This window comes from Anastrepha obliqua, chromosome 1, assembly GCF_027943255.1.
Source record: "Anastrepha obliqua isolate idAnaObli1 chromosome 1, idAnaObli1_1.0, whole genome shotgun sequence".
NCBI lineage: Eukaryota > Metazoa > Arthropoda > Insecta > Diptera > Tephritidae > Anastrepha > Anastrepha obliqua.
In genome coordinates, this window is record NC_072892.1 from 86229936 (window position 1) to 86251879 (window position 21944).

At 37.2% G+C, this 21944-nt stretch overlaps 1 protein-coding gene across 1 annotated transcript in view; it reads right to left on the reverse strand.

Annotated features, from left to right (window-relative positions):
• LOC129235795 (uncharacterized) overlaps positions 1-21944 on the reverse strand; it is a 145143-nt gene that overhangs the window by 52926 nt on the left and 70273 nt on the right. The window contains exon 4 of the mRNA XM_054869836.1: positions 4618-4751. Within this exon, the coding sequence (XP_054725811.1) occupies positions 4618-4751 (134 nt within the window). The remainder of the gene's footprint in view (positions 1-4617; positions 4752-21944) is intronic.

Here is a 21944-nt window from a genome sequence, read left to right on the forward strand (position 1 = left end):
TGGAGAAACGGGCTCCACAAAAACAGCGATAACTTTTACAATTATTAGTTTTTTTTTCTTTTTTTGAAAAGTCAAGTCGAAACATGATGTATTAATGGTATGTTTTTATTTTTGTAAAATTAAGCAATTGACTAGCATAAAAAATTCAAAATCATAATTTTTACGGACCTCTGACAACGCTTAACCCCTTAAGTCATTTGAATATTTACTCGTATGTGCTGGACTGTTTCAAAAAAACGTTATGTTTTTTTTTAACTACAACTACTATCTATTCATAATTCCTAATTCCCCCTTCATAATTTTAAAAATTATGTAATAACAAATTTCCACACATCTCTTACTTGTAAACTTAAAAAAATAAGGATAATAAAAAAGTCAATACGATATGAAAATTATGTTTACATAAATTTTGTTCATGTCATATGAAATTAAAGCCATTTTATCAACCCGAGGGGCATATCAAACACCTGATTTTTTTATTTAATACTACGAAAAGCATGTTTTTTTAAGAAGGATAAGAATTTGCTACAAAGTTTGAATTCAATAATTTAACGTTCATCATACGCCCTGTCAGTGCAATTTGTGCTCTGACCAAAAAGTGTTCTACAATTTTGTTTACGCTATTTAAAATATTTAGCCACCATACACAGAAATAGCTTATATTGCATACAATGAAGCAGCATTATACTATTGACGTTGTTTTTCGGATACAATTTTTAAACCAACATTACCAAAAATAATATTTTACTTTTAATTTTTCCAGAGAGGAAGTTATTTATTTACTTAGTTTGCTAATTCCAGTTTACGCAAAGAATTTATATTTTTATTTCTATAAGAAATTAATATTTTAAGAGATGTTAACTTTTAGGCGCCTAGATTACAGTTTGCTAAGAAAAAAATAATTATTTATTTTTCGTTCACGGTCGTAAAAAACCGTAGAAATCAAATCAGCAATGCGTCGGATAAAAAGCACATTAAATACACTGTGCGACAGTGAAATTATACTTTTATAGAGACCTAGTACAACTTGTAGGTATAGTAAAACTAAGAAACATGGTATAGGAGAAATTTCCAATACACCCCCAAAATCTCATTTTATGGCCATAAAACCGTTTTTCAGTAGGTTGATGTGAACAATCCCTCCTAACTTCGCCAATTTCCATCCGATTTCGAATTTGTTTTTTTAGTTCGAAAGAAGAAAAACAAGCCTTTTTGACAGTGTGTTGACAATTTTTCTATTTTTTCAACTTTGACATCATTTTTGCGATATTATCCGATATTGAGGATATTTTTTAGTAGACTACTGTTATAGTAAATTTAATTCTGCGTCGAATGAGCTATATTTGACTGTAATTGAATTAAAATTCATAGAGTTGTGCGAGTTGTGCGAGTTTTAAGATTTTATTTTTTTTACTAATTTTATAGCAAGTGTCAGTATAAACACATCATCAGTACGAACCAGTACAGGTTTAAAATTTTAAAAGATGTTGGGAAAAACTAAACTTCATTTCAAAAATGTTTGCTAGACCTTGCTCCCATCGCTAAAATGATGTCAAAGTTGAAAAAATAGAGAAAAAATAAAAAAATTCCGAATACTTCCGTCTACAGTCTCGTCAGTTGTCATTTCAGAAAAATTGTCAACACACTGTCAAAAAGGCTTGTTTTTCTTCTTTCGAACTAAAAAAACAAATTCGAAATCGGATGGAAATTGGCGAAGTTAGGAGGGATTGTTCACATCAACCTACTGAAAAACGGTTTTATGGCCATAAAATGAGATTTTGGGGGTGTATTGGAAATTTCTCCTATACCATTTTTTTAGTTTTTCTATAGCCACAAATCGTGCTAGGTCTCCATAAAACTATATTTAATTTTTTTTTTTTGTCGCACCGTGATATTCTTTTGAGCAACAACATAAAGCTTATTTAAGGGGTTATATACCTTGTGTTGCACTAAAAAATCGCACAATTTTTTATGGCATATTCTACAAGTACATCAACTTAAAAATGTAATTAAAAAAATCATAAAGATCGAAGCACTAAAACGAAAGTTACAGACCGTGGAAGCGCCCGACCTTATCCATAAATGAAGTGCACGCAAAATTTTAGATGCGATTATCGCGAAGTCGTGTGTTTTGAAAATTACCGTCGGGGTGATCGTTATTTATCAAAAACTATTAGACCGATTTGCATAAACTTTTTTTTTAAATATTCGAAGTTACAACCTCGTGAATCTGAACAGTTCACTTTTGATAAATATTTCGCTGGAATTAATTTTTTAATTTTTCAACCCCTCAAATATCGTTTTTTGGTGCAAAGCGATGAAAGCGATGAAAGCCGAGACAATTTTTTTTTGGGTAAATAAACTGTTCAGATTCACTTAAAAAAATTTTTCTACAATAATCATTTAATTTTTTTGATTTCAGTTGAGCTGCTCATGCGCAAGCCTCTTCTAAAAAACGGCCTTTCGGGAGAGGGGCGATATCAAGAATATATAATAACATTTTTTAAAATAAAAACACCAAAATGTATTCTTCGAGAGTTACCCTTCAGTATGGTATATGCCTCATTTGAATAAAAGTTCTAAAACATATTTAAAAGAAATTATGAAAATCGTCCATTTTATCGGGCCCCAAGGTACATAACCCCTTAATTCAGTATTTTTTAAGTATCATATTCGCAGCTAAAAATAGAATAATTTTTAAAAACTTTAATTTGACCTTTTAAGGTCAAAAGCCTTACATAACCAAAATTTTACACAAAAATGCTTAGAGTGTTATTTTTTCACAAAATATTACTTTAGGATTTATTAGTCGATTAAGCCATAGAGCATTTTTTGATCAATTTTTGTGTTTTAAGTCCGAACGAACTGCGTTCCTCATACTAGAGCTATTCACAAAATGCTTTAGGGTTGACAGAAATAAATACTTTGCAACTCCCACGTAACTCGTGGGGGGTTCTAATTCTCTTATTACAGCTTAATGAAAAATGCAAGTTATATAATAATAGTGGGAGCTTCTACGCAAATTTTAATTATATAGTGCGACTTAATAAGTAATTAATTTTTATCTATTCCATGGTTTCACAAATGATGCGTCTGCTGCTTCTTTTAACACGAAATTTATGTGTAGTAGGTCCACTACACTGAGTACTCATGAGTTAAATGGATATGCTACTTTTAAGTGAAAGCGTTTTTCTATATTTTTACCTTAATTCCTTTTATTTGATCATACTTAAATGCTCAGTTGCGGTAAGTAGGACTCTATTGAGTCCTTATATGGAAGGATTTGATTAGCTGCACTTTAACCTGCATAGAAATCCCATTTAATCGTTCACAAATCAATATTTCTGTGTCACTGAAGTGATTAATTAAATTCAAATATTCAATTTATGAACATTAGGGGCATGTGTTTTAAGTTCCGCTTGACTGTCCAAGTTATTATTTGTTTTGGGCACAAGAGTGCACTATCACTAATTCATATTGTTGGGCTTAATTTAACAATACATTTATGTATACAGTTCCTATTTAGGGCTTCAAGGATATTATTCATTTTCTGTGAAAGCTACCATCGCCGTAGATGCTCATTTTCGGGTCTTATATGTGGTGAGAACAATCTTCACGAAACCCTAGGAGCCACACAACATATCAAAATAGTCCACATATTAATAGACATATACTTTGACACAAACTATTACCATCTCGAAATTATTGTGAGGGCTTCAGACTTCAGATATGATAATTTGATTTGTTAATAAAGCCGCTGATATTGGCCCGTTGCTTATTTTTCGTTAAGTTAAAAAGGGGATGGTCGTGCCAAAGGAACTTAGTCTGTGAACTCAGTGAGGAAACGCTAAGGATTTATTTATTTACAGCAGTTAGAAAAGTTTTCAAAACTTAAATCTAACTGTAGAAGGAGATGGCAATGACCTCTAAGGCCTTAAGCTATGCTATGTGCTTAAAATTAACTAGTTAGACTTAGTTTAGGGTTATACTAGATTTAACGTCTGTAAAAAGTAATATTAAATTTTTATATATAGGCGTATACACTTGAGAATTTGTTTATAAGATGATACAGTTTGGGAAGTTTTTGGAAAGTAAGGATTTTGTGCATATTTTCTAAGTTGGGATTAGAGAGGAGGTGAAAGGGTTTGTGTTAATTGAAAATTTGTGCTCGCAGTTGTGCTACAGAAGGACAAGTTTCGAGGATATGTTCAGGGGATTGCGTTGATTTAGTCTGGTATATAAGTTACAGGGTCCGGGACTCGAAGTGAAACCAATTTCAGACCGATCGCGTGGCCCATTACTGAAATCCATTACTGATTTTCTTTTTTCACGTTTAGTCTCAGCAAAATGGGTCCGCGCACTTGTAAACAATACTTTGGATTTTCATTTAACCAAGTAACAGAGAGCTGATGCCCGTGCATCAGCTGCGTGAACGGTCTGAAGTTGCTTTCACTTCGAGTGCCGCACCCTGTGAATTAATTTTATTATAAAACTCAAAACAACAACACTATCGTGATCATCATTTTATTATTTTATTTTATGTATCTATTTTCATTTTCTTTTATATTAGAAACTAATCTAACATGGACAGGATTATTTGTTTGGTCAATGACTTACCACTTGCTCATTGATGAACCATTGTAGCCGTGATGCCGGATGAGATTTACCCGAGGTACAATTCAAACTTAATGTATCGCCGATTTGATATTGAGCTTGTTGGCCTCGAATGTGGGGTCCATCGCGTGGTAAAACTGAAAGAGAATATTTGAATGTCTTAAAGCTTATGAAAACTACTCGATTAGATTAATTAGTATTAAGAATACAACTAAGTACATACAATATTAAAAAAAAAAATATATTTTAAAATTTTGGGGTCCAAACTAGAATTCTCTCAAAGATTTCCTTTTGAATCTTTAACCCGCAAATATGTATTTCCTCATGAAATATCAAATGATAATTATGAAATGAAAATTATTTTCTAATAGCGGTCGCCTTTCGCCAGGCAATTACAAACCTCCGAGTGTATTTCTGATATGAAAAAGTACCTCATTAAACAAAAAACTACCTACCGTCAGAGTCGGCTTAAAACAACATGAAGACGCCCCCCACATGTATGAAGTACATAAATTGATTAGCCAGAAATGATAGGAGAAATTTCGTTGAAGACCTTGCTGGCGATGCCGAAGCGGCAGCAGGTGTAAACAACACGAGACAGCTGTACCACATAGTTGACCGCCTAACCAACCAGCGGAGTAACAGCAACCAGCCGATCAGAGAGCAGATCTGAATGGTGCTTTGCTGACTTCCAATGATGACCATATCCGCAGATGGAAGCAACACTTTGAAGCAACTCGCAACATTGCTCTTAGCAGTGTACCTAGCTTAGAAGTGGGCAGCAAAACAACAGCTCGCCCTAGCCTAGTGGAGATTAAGGATGCAATTAAGAAGCTGAAGCTCAAAAAAGCGGCGGGCGCAGATGGCATACTGCTTGAACTAATAACAACCGACCCGCAAATATCAGCTGAAATTCTTTATCCCCACATCACTGCCATTTAGAGCATTGAAAAGCTGCGTCCGTCTTGGAAAAATGGCATCATAGTGGAGCTGCCCAAGAAAGACGACCTGTGTGACTACGGCAACTAGCGAGGAATAACCCTACTTAAGACCATCTACAAAATTGTAGCCGTAATCATACAAAGCAGGCTCAAAGATATCGAACACTCCTTAAGAGACGAGCAAGCTGGTTTTCGTCCTCACCGAGGCTGTGTTGAGCAAGCCAACACACTTCGGATTATAGTGGAACAATCTGTTGAGTCGCGCTCCCCACTCTACATGCTGTTCATAGACTTTAAGAAGGCGTTCGACACTATCAAACGAGACGCAATATGGCTGGCACTGAGTAGAAAGGGAGTTCCCGCCAAGATAATCCACCTCACCAAAGCCCTCTACCAGAACTCCGAACTGGCAGTGCTTCACAAAGGCGATATCAGCGATCCATTCAGTACCAACGCACGTTTAAGGCAAGGTTGTCGCCCTTTCTCTTTGCCGTCGTCCTTGATGACGTAATGAGCTAACTGACAAAAACGGCATCGTATGGAGCTTCACCAGACGTCTTGAGGGCCTGGACTTCGCCGATGACATCTACCTCCTCTCTTACAAACTCTTTGACATGCAAGAGAAGGCGGACAAACTAGTCGCGCTGGCACGCACTGTCGGACTGGAGGTCAGAGAGTTAACCAAGGCCATGAGAGTTAACCACAATAACGCAAGGCAGATATTGGTTGACGGATGCCCGGTGGAATTCGTTGAAAGCTGCAGCTCGGCTGCATCATCACGGCCGATGGTGGCGCAGATGAAAACGCCAATTACAGGCATTCAGGCGAATGCATACGGTATGGGAGAGTTCGCAAACCTCCAGGCGCACTAAACTACGAATATTCGGCTCATGCGTAAAAGCAGTATTGTTGTGCGGAACCGAAACATGGCTGGTTTCTAACACCATCACTCAGAGGATACAATCATTCATCAACAAATGCCTCCGCATCATCTGCAGAATATTCTGGCCAAACACCATCAGTAACGACGCACTGTGGAGATAAGCGAACGAAGAACCCATTTTAGGTAAATCAAACGCAGAAAGTGGCAATGGATAGGTGACACATTGAGAAAAACCGCCAGATAGCATCACGAGGATGTCACTGGACTGGAATCTGCAAGGGAGCAGAGGTCGCAGTCAACCAAAAAACACTTAGGGAAGTTCGATACTGCGCGAACGAGCATATGCCGACATCGCATGGGACGGTGCAAAACCGTGTACGATGGAAGAGTCTTTTCGAGACCCTATGCTCCCGAGAGGAGTCAACAAGGCAAAAAAAAAAAAAAATTATGGTTAACATTTTTTTTAGTAAACTCAGCAGAAGTATCAAAAGCACGTATTAATTGGACAGCTGCCTTGAATGTTGCATACATTTAGAAGAAAAACCCGATATTCATGAAATTTTCGATGTCGTTTTAAACACAAATGTTTGTAACTTGTGGCTTATTTTGCAATTATTTATCCCAGCTTTTTCGTGTTTGCCTTATAATTTTTTGCTGAAGTGATGAAAATTATACTTTTTCTTCTGAATTGGCGCGATAATCGCTTACGCGATTTTGGCCGAGTTTAACAAAGCGCGCCAGTCGTTTCTTTCTCGTGCTAACCGGCGCCAATTGGACACACCAAGTGAAGCCAAGTCCTTCTCCACCTGATCTTTCCAACGCAGAGGAGGCCTTCCTCTTCCTCTGCTACCACCAGCTGGTACCGCATCGAATACTTTCAAAGCCGGAGCGTTTGTATCCATTCGGACGACATGACCCAGCCAACGAAGCCGCTGGATCTTTATTCGCTGCGATATGTCTATGTCATCGTAAAGCTCATACAGCTCATCGTTCCATCGTCTGCGATATTCGCCGTTGCCAACGTACAAAGGTCCAAAAATCTTAAGCAGAATCTTTCTCTCGAACACTCCAAGCGTCGCTTCATCGGATGTTGTCATCGTCCAAGCTTCTGCGCCATACGTTAGGACGGGCATGATGAGAGTCTTGTAGAGTGTTAGTTTTGTTCGTCGAGAGAGGACTTTACTGCTCAGTTGCCTACTTAGTCCAAAGGTGCACTTGTTGGCAAGAGAGATTCTACGTTGGATTTCAAGGCTGGCATTGTTTTCGGTGTTAATGCCTGGTTCCTAAATAAACGAAGTCTTTTACAACCTCGAAATCATAACTGTCTACAGTGACGTGGGTGCCGATACGCGAGTGCGCCGACTGTTTGTTTGAAGACAGGAGGTACTTCGTTTTGTCCTCGTTCACCACCAAACCCATTCGCTTTGCCTCTTTATCCAGTTTGGAGAAGGCAGAACTAACAGCGCGATTGTTAAGGCCGATGATATCGATATGATCGACATACGCCAACAATTGTACGCTGTTATAAAATATTGTGCCTGAGCGATTAAGTTCTGCGGCTCGTACGATGCCGCACGATACTTAGCTTCTCCAAAAAAATTATAGATAGTTTTAGTATTTGAATAGTTTATAGTATTGACTGATTTGTACACATTTTAGAATAAAAATATTACATCTCTCTATACTGTTTATATAAAAAATCACTTCTTGCCACACACCTGTTAGATTGGAATTTGAAAATTGTTTGGTTGTAGCTTGGCATGCAATCACATTAAACTTTTGAACTGCCTTGTGGCTTCATTCTAGGTCATACGATTTACGTATATTTTATTTTGACAGCCTGCATGCCACACAAAACGAAATGTATGCGCTTAATGTATTTGTGACATGACTATGGGGTTTTTGGCAGCTGAGCAGCTTTTGCTCGCCAGCGCGTCTGACAGAGTTGCTTTAGCTAATGCTTTTAGTTTGCAAGCGCAAAGCATTTATAAAAATTATTTCACAGACACATTCAAAATTGGTATACTCATATATATATGTGTATATTTATTTACATCTTTATATTTATTAGAAAGCTAATTCCATTTTGCTGTGCTAGAAAAAATTGAAATAAAAAAATCACTTTCGTATATATATATTATCTTTCCGCATACATTGAATGTACAACAGAAAAACCAAAAGTATGCACACCCCTTAAAAATGAATATTTTATGTTTATTGGAATGAAAAGAGAAGTTATAAAAATTCGGGTATACATTTTGTATGGAAAGCATGAAACCTCAGCGAAAAAATTCCCAAAAATCAAAGGTGTTTTGTAGTCTGTTGAATCTTACGGTTATGGTGTTATTTTTGTCCAAAAACTTAGATGTGTTTTACTTTTTTTTTTTGATAGCTGAAAATTTCCGTGCATACCTAATTCGTCTAACTTTTGTATATGTCTAAAACTATAATTTTTAGTTGAAACTGTAAACATATGTTTAGGACTTGCATATTAATACAACATTACAAAAAAACGAAAATCGAATGTATGTTAACCACGAGATTAAAAAATAACCTTTTGAAGTTTTTGAACTCTCGTCGAATTTATTAAAAAAAATAGTAATAATTGGCTTACACCTTTTTTGGGCATTTAGCCGAGCTCCTCTCCTATTTATAGCGCGCTTCACAATGTTGTTCCACAAATGGAGAGACTTACAGTTTTAAGCCGACTCCGACTATTTTTTATGATGAGCCTTTTCATTACAGAGATATTATACAATCTTTCAACCACTTAAAACTTGCACTTTATTACGACAAAATGAATTCGGCTAAATAACTTTTCACTCCAAATATTGTTACAAATTCTAATTAAATTTTTGAAAGAAAAGATTTTGTGAACACAAGTTTCAAAACTTGGACTTATACGGTTTTTTGTGGAAGAATGAATTATATTTGCAAAAAAAACTTAATAAAATCATATAATAAACTAATAAATTACCAAAACTTGGCAATAGTCACTAGTCCTAGTTCTAGTCATTCAACGCAGTCTAGATAGTTTAACTGGTTTTCGTGTCATTTAAGCTAAAACAGAAGCCAATTTGTATCAAAAAAATTTAATTGTTGTTAAAAAGGTCACGTGAATGTTTTTATGTGTAAGGAGAAAAAAACTATAAAAATCAAAAGCATTATTAATCAGTTTTTCCGATCAGTTTATTGTCAACCCACTCACATCTAGCTGGAGTTCTTGTACTAAATAACCTATTAATGTATGGGTCATTTAAAAAATAGTCAACAGGGTTGTTTCGATCCAGACCGAGTATTATGGCCGAGTGTCCACCACCTAATTCGCGCCATTGATTAGTTGCGGGAAGCCGAGCAGCGGTGTTGCCTGCATTTTATGTACCAACTAAGAGAAAGTAAGAAGAAACGAGTATTCAGAGCTTTAGCGGGTGTGGTTCTAAGAGCGCCGCTGACACATATAAGCGCTATACGTTGAACCCTATGATGCAGCCTATACCTGCGTCTCATTGACATTTTGCACGAGAATAAAGCTACGGCAGCTTTCCTTACCCTGTCCTCTACATTCATGTTCCGAGTTAGTTTCTTGTCGAGAATTGCATCTAAATATTTGACGCTATCTCCTATTTCTAGCCTTACACCATTTAATGTTGGCTTCGCAAATTGTGGTATTGTGGGCGGAACGCTCGCACTATTTTTATTACTACTACAATAAATGTTATCATTTGCCCATTCTGGTCAACGGTGTAACTTACCAGAGTTATTTAACATTTGTAAGTGACTGAATAACAAACAGCAAATGTGACAGTTACAACCAAAACCACTTAGCTGTTACAGCCTTTCAACATACCCTCGTCCCTGAAGTTGGAGAGCTTTTATCATTCAAATTGTTTTCTAAATATAAATAATTTTTGCCATTTTACATCAATATATAAAGCCAAGATAACTCCTGCAAATAGGAAACTAAATTTTTTAAATCAGATATATAGCAGAATCTAGTTTGAAATTTACAATATTGCAAGCCTCTGCCAGAGAAAGTAAGCACTTGAGTGTATTAAGTCTTACTTACATATATTAATTTGAAATAATTTTATTACACTTTAAATCCTATTACAATAACCAAAATTTGACACTTGTGAGGTGTTTTCACAAATTTCGTTCGAAATTACAAAAATTTCATGAAATACGAGGATTGTTTTTCAATTTCTGGACAAACATGGAAAAAGAAATTTTGGGGGTTGAAAACGTTTCATTATTTTTCAAAATATTCTCCATGATGGTCAATATACGTTTTCATTCGTTTGAACCACCTTTCGAGGCACTTTCTCCAGTCGTGCCTCCAGGGCGTTTTTTCAACGCGAGCACTACTTTTAACCATAAGCAGCTTATGTTTTTTTATTTTTATCTTATAAAATCTTATTGATTTCTCATACTAAGGATGCCTCAATCTCACAGTATGTGACACGGCGATATTTTCTGGCATAAAAACTGATTTTGAATAGGATCAATCTTTACGGTGCTTGCTTGCCGTGAAAAGAATTCAGTTCACCGATGCATTCTTGTCTTGTTAATCAACCCCGATAACATTTCTCTAATCTGGGTTCCAGAACATAGAGGGAAATGAAATTGCTGATGAGCTTGCCGGAAGGCGACTGAGTTGGCCTCAGAGACCTCCTTCCCGGTCATCGGAATCCAACTGACAGTTGTTAGAGGGGAACTATACAAATTATTTCTCAGGAAAGCGCAGAAAAGATGGAGCGCCATTTCTTCATGTGCTATTTTGAAAACCTTTTGGCCCCAGTACAATATACGGAGGACTCAGAAAGTATTTTGGACTCCTCGCCATTCAATTTCCAAACTCGTAGCTGTGTTTACCGGTCACGGTCGATCGGCACACACGCGGAAAAGCTAGGGTTACCATTTAACCCCCTATTGCAGAAGCTGTGGGGACCTTTCTGAGAAAGAGACTGTAGAACACTTTCTCTGTTAATGTCCGGGTTTGGCAGCTACACGATTAAGATCAATGGGTGATCAGTGCCCCAACCTAAATCCCATCAATCTTGTCCATTATATCAACAGCTCTAGCTGGCTGTTGCAGGTGGTATCGAAACGGCGCTTTAGTGATACTTGGGGGTGCCAGACTGGCTCTTCAACCATTTCACCTACCTACCAAATCCACGCCGAAAATTGTGAAAAAGAATCGTAAGAAAATATTCACAGTTTAATTCCATTTTTTGCCGAGACGAATTTTAAACCCACTGTGTACTACACAAATTTGGCTCACATATCAAACGTTCTAAGTCCCAGAAGTATGAATGGAAGTATCTGCCTGACAACACGAGAAGTGTCCAAGGCCAGAAATATAAATAGCAACCCTCGTATTAGTGTATACAAACTTCTAAACATTTTATGTATAAATCTCTAAAAGTGATACCAAGCAAATGGATTAAAGTGCTTAGAATTTTAACATATCCATATATACATACATATCTACAAATTTACAAAGTTTCGCACATACAAATGTGTATAAGTGCTTATGGGAAAACAAATTGTAAACTTGAAGTTTTGAGAATTAGTAATTGGAAATAAATTTAATTACAATCGCCTTTATTTAGAGATAACACTTAAGTTGTTCAGAAATATATGTTTACGAGTATATATTTGTATAAAGAAAATTGTGTTTATCAAAGTAATGGTTATTTTATTTATTCAAAAGAACAACAATAATGAATAATTGTAACACTTACAAACTAAAGCCTTGTCGACTTCGTATTTATTTAACTAGAGTAAAATTACATAAATAGGTACAATTTAAGCTTGAGCAGATAAAACTAGTTTTGACAAATTTAAAAATTGTTCGTTATTTATATTGATATTATAAATTGCTCGCCTTTTTCTATGAAAATTATATTTTAAGATATGTAAACCTTCGATATATACAAACAAGTGTACGCATTAGCCATTTGCATTATTTTCAATTCGCATGGTGTCACTTTCTATCACTCCTGCTGCAACTGTATACCAATTCACAAGCATGCGTAACTTAGCATGCAATTAAATTATTACACAGCGGCATCTCGACATTATTTTTGCTCCAAATAAATATTTAGCATCGAGATATGACAGCACTCCCAACAGCCAAGTGCTAGGTTAGAATTATAGCGCGCACGCCTCGACACGGTGTAGACAAATTTCAAACTTTGGCGGCAATATAAATGATTTTTGAATGCAGTCGCGTGTACTCTTACAGTGGTAACCAAATTATAGAAAACTAGTTCAGTCAATACAGCATTTTTTGTTTGTTTGATTTTTGTTATTTTTATTTTTTTATTATATATAAAATGTGTAATTTACATTAATTGGCGACAGCTTAGCTGCAAAGCTAAGCGCAAACCACTGGAGGATGTGCAACGAACAGCGGCTCAGAGTTGCCTCAGCCTAGCGCAGTTTCTTAGGCGCAGGAGTTTTTGTGATCAGCGGGCAGATACCCGTCGACCTCATGGTCCGAGAACGAATGGATGCGTGGGACTCCAAGAAGAAACACGTCATCCATAGCTTTTCAGACCGGAGATGTTAAATCATGCTACAGTGGCAAAGCCGATGGGATACTGAACCGAGTGGCAGGTGGACGGCGAAACTTATTCCATCAATTGACAAATGGGTCCAAAGGAACTTCGGGGAAGTAAATTACTTCTTAACTCAGTTCCTCTCGGGCCACCGATACTTCTGGAGATACCTATATCGCATGGGCAAGGTAACCGATTCCAAGTGCCTATACTGCGAAGCGATGAGTGATGACGCTGAACACACGTTTTTTAGTTGTAACAGATGGCTAGCAGAGAGAAATACTCTGAAGGAGCAGATTGGCGGCATCACGCTGAACAACATAATCAGCAAAATGCTCGAACGCGAGGACAGCTGGAACGCAGTAAAGAAATTCATCACGAACGTACTACGAAAAAAAAAAATTTAACTCGACACAGTACAACTAAGCGATAGAGAAAGCTGGTTACAAATATGGAGGACCCAGACGTGGATGAATACAATTGGTCCTTTATGGATGCCGTTCTGGGCCCTCCCGAAGTAATATAGAAAGCAGTCCCGGAAAGGATGTCTCCCCAGAAGGAGAGGAGGGATCGGTTTAGGGGCCACACCACACGACGGTCGCTGTAAGTGCGAAGATATTTTGAACCCTACCTCACCCACCAAAAAAACGAAAATGTTTTTAATATTTTATTTTATTTTTGTTTTTTGATATTTTAAAGTACAAAGTCTATTTAATAATCTTCCGTTCAGTAAGAAATGCGTAGCTAATTCTTAGCACTAGCTAATTCCAAATATCAAGAGATTAATAACTTCTCCACCACTCTAACAACTAAAATGTTGTATCTTTTAGGCAATAAACGCTCAAGGTTAAGCGAAAATAAACTAGTAATTCACAAGTAAACTTTTAATGAATAATATTATATGCCTGCCCAGCCTAGATTAACATTGCAAAAATCGTGTGCTAGAAAATTGCAAAATAAAATCCTCAAAATGATGCGGCGACTCCCATGGGATTTCTCCACCAAAAAGCTTCACGTTGAGTCAAAAATTAAAATTGTATAACAAAATGAAATAGCAAATTTGGCTAAAAGCTTTTAAATTAATAAACATATTAATATCTGGTAGTTTTAGTATTTAACCGATAGTGGTACTTAAATGCATACATAACACCAGCTTGTAAATTTCTTTTATTTATTTACTTAAGTCTTATGTAACAATAGTCCACCTCCAGGCTATTGACAATTATGTACTTGAACTACGAAAGGGAATTAGTTGTTTGGGAAGAGGAAGAGTAGGCGAAAGCAATAGAAACCACCAAACACAAGAAATCATATACACTCTTCCTTGTGACGGCATCATCTGCATAAAAATGCAGGAAACTACATTTGGAGACTATATTTTCATTTGCGCTTTCACAATTTAGCACGCGGCACTTCGTTTTTATTAGTTTATTTATCCTTTTCTTGCATATTACCTATGTTTACACCGATAGCTATAAAAGCGACAATACCATTTGTAATAGACTAGAACCTCGATTCTTGCACGTAATGAAAAACAGGCTTGGTGCAAGTTTCGAAGTGGTTGCAAGTAGAAGGTTTTTCTCCATACAAATCGAAATAGTTCTTTTCTGATGGCAATTCTGGTTTAAATGTTTTATTACATTAATTAAGTACACTTAAAAACGATGTTCAATTTTTTTTTGTACACACTCGCTTGCTCAGTACCACCCAGTTGCTGAGCTTTTTGCTCTACGCTGCCCTATATATTAAATGCGGATATTGGCTCCTCCGACATAATTTTATTTGTATTTACCATCATATCTTAGTTCCTTCAAAGACTTTTTTGTCCTCTTCACTACAGAATTTTTTATTTAAAGCTTTGGGTCCCAAATGAGGTTTAACAATCCATTGCTTGATTTCAAATAGGAAGACTTTCTGCGTTGGTTCTACTTCCCGAAGCAAAGTTGCAATGAGTTGACTATTGGCTATCTGTATTCGTAACTCCGAAAGAGCTATAATATCGTCACCCAGTCAGACGCTTTTTCAAACAGTTTTTGAATCGGTGACTGAATTGAAGTTGCAGAAAGAGCATCACATGCACGAGCTAAAAAGCATATTGCATTTTTCAGGTCGATATTTCAATAGAGTATCCTAATGAAAACCGCATATATGTATACTAAAAGCGGGCAATAAAATTCTGAAGAAGCACTAAAGATCCAATAATGCCTTATACTCACAAGTACGTTCTGCAAAAGTGATGAGGACGCGATTAAATCGGATTAACATTTTCTGTAAAGAAAACTAGAATTTCGTAGTAGTCCGAGCTGTGTAATGCGCCACCTCTTGATACACTTATATAACATTACTGGATGCCTGTGGAAGCGCAATTTCCACTACTAGACCATATTATAAAAATCCCATACAGTTGGTAACATATTTTTTAAATACTTGTGGACACAATAACCTCTCTTATAGAATATGTGTGATTAAAAATAACCACAGCTGAACTTAAATGCCCTTTTTCACTGATTTTGGGGCTCTTGGACCTTGTTCTGGTTTTGTTAAGTACAAAGGCAATACTTTTAAAGTCGATCCTAATCACAAAAGTTCATATTTTTACTCCATTTCGGAGACCGGTAGTGTGCGACAAAAATCAAAGCAAAAAAAAACTACAGGCACTTTTATAGCAAAAAATGCTTTGGGAGGAATTTTTCACACGCCCCCAAAATGTCATTTTATAAACGAAAACATGATTTCATGTAGGATTACGTAAAATCACTCATAGCTTCAATCACTTCAATTTCTGCTTCCGCTTTTCAAACCCCAAAAGCAGGTTTCTCTGAACATATCGTATGTTGCTGATTTTGTTTAAATGGAAATAGGCGGGACTAGAATTAAAAGTGCTTGCAATTTTCCATTTTATTTTTTCCCTTTTTCAACTTGGGTCATATATATTCGTGATATACAATTAAAAAAATATTCTTAATACAATATTTTCATTGGTTATCCAGTTCTAATAAATATTAGCTTGAGTTAGCTAATGCCAACCAAAGGCGAACTCTTCACTATTAGTGTGGAGTAAAATAAAATTATAAATGAATTAAAAATCATAGTTTTCTTTAATCATCATCATTATTTCAATCTTTTATCAGAGGCTTCGTAATATTGCGATTTAGACATATATTTTTCTCCACTCAATGGAAAAATCAGATTTTCGAAGACGCTATGGCAGGTTTACATGACCGGTTGCTGGGCTGTTACTTCTGAACTTAAAGATTTGATGATAATACAGGGTGGCTGATGAATTTTGCTACATTAAGAAACTCAAATAACTTTTTTTTTAGTGTATGGAATTCATTTATTTTTTTTCAAGTTGAAGGTCATTAAATTTTATTAAATGTAGCTTAACTAGTTTTAAAAATAATTGAATTTAAATGCCCCCCATGCTCGTTGACACAAGTGCGGCATCTTAGTAAAAAGTTGTTCATTGCTGCTTTGAGAGTTGCGGCAGGAATAGCCGCAATTGTTGCCCGAATGGATTGTTTTAGTTCATCCAAATTTGTTGGCTTTGTTTTATAAACTTCTTGTTTACATAAACCCCACAAGAAAAAGTCAGGTGCAGTAAGGTCAGGCGACCTGGGAGGCCAACGAAATTCGGAGTTTCTTGAAATCAGTTTATTGGGAAATTTTCGTCGCAACTCTGTCATAACAGTCTGGGCTATGTGAGACGTTGCCTCATCTTGTTGAAACCACACAGAGTTGAAAGGAATTCTCTTTCGGTGTAGTTCTGGATAGAAAAATTCTTTCAGCATTTTCAAATAACGGTCTCCAGTAACCGTAACGGTGTGATTATTTTCTTCAAAAAAATAAGGCCCGACAATACAGCGTGAAGAAACCGCACACCACACTGTCACGCGAAGAGGATGCAATTCCGTCTCGTGGAGTATCTGTGGGTTAGAAGTACTCCATATTCGACAATTTTGTTTGTTCACATTGCCGTCGAAATCGAAATGGGCCTCATCAGACATGAAAAGGCAGTTTAACATGTTTTGGTCTTCTTCCACCATTTGCAGGATCTTCTGGCAAAATTCCAAGCGAATCGGCAAGTCTGCTGCATTCAGTTTGTTAACCATTTGAATTTTGTAGGGAAATAAGTCTAAATCTTTGTGCATTATTGTTTGCAAAGACTGCCGGCTGACACCAAGTTGAGCAGATAAGCTTCTTGTTGAAACCCTTGGATTGCTTTGTATAGCTGCAGCTACAGCAGCGATCGTTTCCTCCGTCCGAACTGGTGGGTTTCGATGATAAGGCCTTCTTGCGACTGTTCCTTGCTCAGCAAAATTATTCACCAGTCTCATTATGGTCCATCTGCTCGGGGGATCGCCGCCAAACATCCGCCTGTACTCTCTCTGTACCAAAACTACGGACTCCAGTGCGTGATAGCGGCGGACTATCCAAATTCTTGTTTGCGTGTCCCAGTTATCCATTTTAATAAATTTTAAAGATCAATCTGCAAATTAAAACAAAAATGGAACAGATAACTTAAAAAGAAAAAAAGTTATTCAATTTTTTTTTGGTCGCGGCTTTCATCAGCCACCCTGTATTTTGGATATAAATTCATAGCAATAAATCAAATTACTTTCGAGTAGCGCTTCCTCCTCAAACGGCTGGGGCAAGGCTTCGATTGTGTTTCTGCCAAGCTTCCACATTGAGAAGCATCCGTCTTTCGGAGGAAAACCGTGTATTTTTTGATAAGGATAAATCTTGTAGGGTTTATTATTAAATTTTTTTTATATTAGGTGCGCAACTAAGCCAATACTTGCCGCCAGCAGTGTGCGCTAGTCGATTCTAACATAACCTAATCGTCATAAACCAAGCTTAGACATATGGTAAACAAACTGCTTCGACACATTAGTGATTTAGTTTTGGTATCATATACTTTTGGTTTTGTGAAAATGTCTCATTTTGTGCCGAATAATCGTCATTTGCGAGAAGTGTTGCTTGTCCTCTTTCATTCGAAAAAAACGGCGGCTGAGGCGCATCGAGGGCTACAAAAAGTTTACGTAGATGCTGCTTTAAGTGAAACAACGTGCCGAGATTGATTCCGTTGCTTCAAAGACGGTAATTTTGATGTTGACGACCGTCCGCGTGAAGGAAGGCCAAACACCTTCGAAGGCGCTGAATTTGAGGCATTGGTCAATGAGGATCCGTGGTGTCAAATACAAGAAGAGCTTGCTTCAGTATTACGAGTTGTCCGCCAATCGATTTCCAAGCGATTGCATGCTTTGGGAATGATTCAGAAACAGTGAACTTGGGTTCCATATGAGTTAAAACCAAGGAATGTTGAACGTCGTTTTTTCGCCTCTGAACAACTGCTCCAGCGGCAAAAAAGGAAGGGTTTTCTTCATCGTATCGTGACGGGTGATGAAAAATGAATTCATTACAGCAATCCAAAGAAAAGAAAGTCATGGGGACTGCCCTGTCATGCTTCTACGTCGTCGCCTCGGCCGAATATTCACGCTGCTAAAGTTATTGTATTTGGTGGGACCAAATTGGTGTTATTTATTGTGAACTGTTAAAACTAAGCAAAACCATCACAGGGGATCGGTATCGACTTCAATTGATGCGATTGAGCCGAGCACTACGCGAGAAGCGGCCGCAATACGCGGAGAGGCATGAAAAAGTGATTCTACAGCATGACAACGCTCGGCCTGACGTTTCCAAACCCGTTACAACCTACCTGGAAACACTGAAATGGGAAATCCTACCCCACCCGCCATATTCTCCAGATATTGCGTCGTCCGATTATCACCTGTTCCGATCGATGGCGCATGGTCTAGCTGACCAGCAGTTCCATTCATATAAAGACATCAAAAAATGGCTTGATCCATGGATAGCCTCAAAAGATGAACAGTTTTACCACGACGGTATACGAGATCTACCAGAAAGATGGGAGAAAGTAGTAGCCAGCGATGGGTAATACTTTCAATGATTCACTTGCAACCATTTTTTCAGAATAAAGTTGTATAAATAAATAAAAAACAATAATAATTAATTATTTCAGCGAAAGCAAAAAAGTGATTTTCCACCAAAAAAACGTACCGTGTAATTGAACTTGTTTAGAAAATATTGCCTTTATAATATGACCGCCGCTGTACATAAACCAACTGTGATTGCACCTACGCTCATGAATAAGTGATTTTACGTATGTACGTGTGAATTGTTTCACTCGGTTTATGAGCAGAGTTGAGTAAATACACTACGTACATACAATTCATTTGCTAAGTCTTTGATATTTTATTTATTCACATATTGCGCCTGCTAACATAACTGACGTGCTGGTGTTCGCGTGTAAAATTGCGACAAATTGACTCTGAAATGTGCAACATGACGGGCATATTCGTTTCAGATACCTATGATACCAACATACAAAACATGAAAACCTCGCACATACTCGTATTACATTTGTTATGATTTAGTTTATCCAGGATGGGGCACAAATCAAATATAAACGCCGGTCAATTATTCTGACGATTCCCTGCTGGAAAAACCTGTACCTGAACCAATGTGATTAGGTTAACTCTTTTACGGTAAATTTAGCATTTAGTTTCATTCAAAGGCTTTCGAATTTAAGTTCAATAAATTTTACAAACAAAATTAATCAATCTATTGGAAGATGTATAATTTTTGCTTATGTCGCACGTCAATCGTATTTGACATTAGTGAACCAGACATATGCAGTATGCAAACAGGCACCAATTGTGAAAATATTCCGGCGCTTAGCTGCTCGACTCGAACAGAATCGAATCACACGAGACCTTGCAGCGCGCGGCCGCCACTGTACTGGTTATTTAGCTGAGAACATGTTTAGTGAAAAACTTAGTGGAAAACCACAGTTGGCAATCCTGGCAGCGGATGACGGCCGAACGAGGTTGAGAGCGTGAGCCAAGAAAAGGACAGGCAGTTGTTGATTGGCAGCGGTAACACATGGTTCAGTCACCAGTTTAGAGTTCTGCTATTGAGTCTAATATAATACTACGTTTACTTTAATATTCAATAAATCTAACTTACGATTATTTCGGCAATTCTGATAAGTGCTACCGTTAATGCCTACTGACCATAAGTCGCGTGTCAATTACTGACTAGCCAACTTCAATCTCAACAACGAAGAGGACGATTTTTTGTCGAAAATAATCAAGAGCGATAAGGCGCACGAAAAACCATTACATCCACCCAAAGCCACTGTGTGGTGTGGTGTTCACGTTTTGGTAAACACGTGGTTTTAACAAAACCGTGTAACCGTGCGCACAGCACGGACCACAATGGATATTGGGAAGGATCGCGTTTCCTGATCGCGTAATCTTCCATTTTAGCGATTTGGAATGGCCAGCAAGATCGCCCGATTTAACCATTCCAGTATTTTTTCTACTTGAAGTCGCAGATTTATGCCAACAAGATTCAGACAAATATTGGCCAGTTAATAGCAAAATTGTAGAGGCCCAAACAAATATTTCCATCACTTTCCGTTCGGGGACACTAAAAATTTCAAGGAGCTGCAAAAATAGACAGGCAATTATTTTTGAAACTAATTGTAATATCCAGAATCTGATTATACATGTTCATATTATAAGAGTAGTCAGAACATCGTACTATAACTGTTATATGAAAGTACCTAATGAATTCATTACTTTGAAATGTATATTAATTACAAAAACTTAAATTAAATGAACAAAACTTGACTTTAAAATTTGAATGCTGTAGCATTCACGTCATTTTGCATCACTATAAAAATGAATGCTATAGCATTCACGTCCGCGAACGTGTTAAAGACATTTGCTTTAGCAACAAAGTTATTAATTTTGTACGTCATCGTGTTTTTTTACCTCTTTTATTTAAATTACTCATTCTACGTGAAATATAGAATTCTCAATACGAGTCAAATGCTTTGTATGTACATATACAAAAATGAAAAAAATCCTTACTGCAATTTAATTTACCTTAAGTAATTATAGTCGCCCCTCGACAGACAATGGCAAACCTCCGAAGGTATTTCTGTCATGAAAAAGGTCCTCATAAAAAACATATGCCATTCGGAGTCGGCTTGAAACTGTAGGTACCTCCAGTTGTGGAACAACATCAAAGTATGTAGGTAGGTGAAATGGTTAAGTGCCAATCTGGCACTCCTCAAGTAGCACTGAAGCGCCATTTTGATACCATTAAGAGAGCTCCAACAGGCAGATATCTAAATCCAGCCACAGCTGTTGATTCCTTGAGAAGATTGATGGGATTTAGATAGGTGCACTGCCCCAGAATGTCAAAGAAAGGATCACACAGTGACCTGAATCGTCAAGCTGCCAAGCCCGAACATTTACAGAGAAAGTGCTCAAGAGTCTTCTTCTCTGAAAGGTCCCCACAGCTTCTTCAATGGGGGTTAAATGGTAACCCTAGCTTTTTCGCGTGTGTGCCGATCGTCCAGTAACCGGTAAACACTGCTACGAGTTTGGAAATTGAATGGCGAGAAGTCCAAAGGGCTTGCTGAGTCCTTCGTATATTGTACTGGGGCCCTCGTTCCCTCATTCCCTAAGTATTTTGCATGCCTGCAGGAAAGCAGAAAGAGTTCAGCTTAAAAACACTAGCAGTATTCGACCGGTTCAAAAGCAGTTAAAATTGGCTGAACCGTCAATGAAGACAGAAGTGCAAGCTCCGATACTGATTTTCGCCTCGATCCAATCCTGCCTATTTATAAAAAGTGGGCGTGGCTTTTGCGCGATTTCAGTAATATTTATATGGGATTTAAATGCGGCGGGTTTGGGCAAGTTTTATTAAATCGTCATCCGGATACATACCTTTACTTACGAGTATGACACTGACCAATTTGCGAAATGTTTCTTACGCCGCGGCTGCAAAAGTGATTAAAAAATCAAAAAAGTTTTTTCTGATGTGGAATCAGCAGTATTAGGTGTA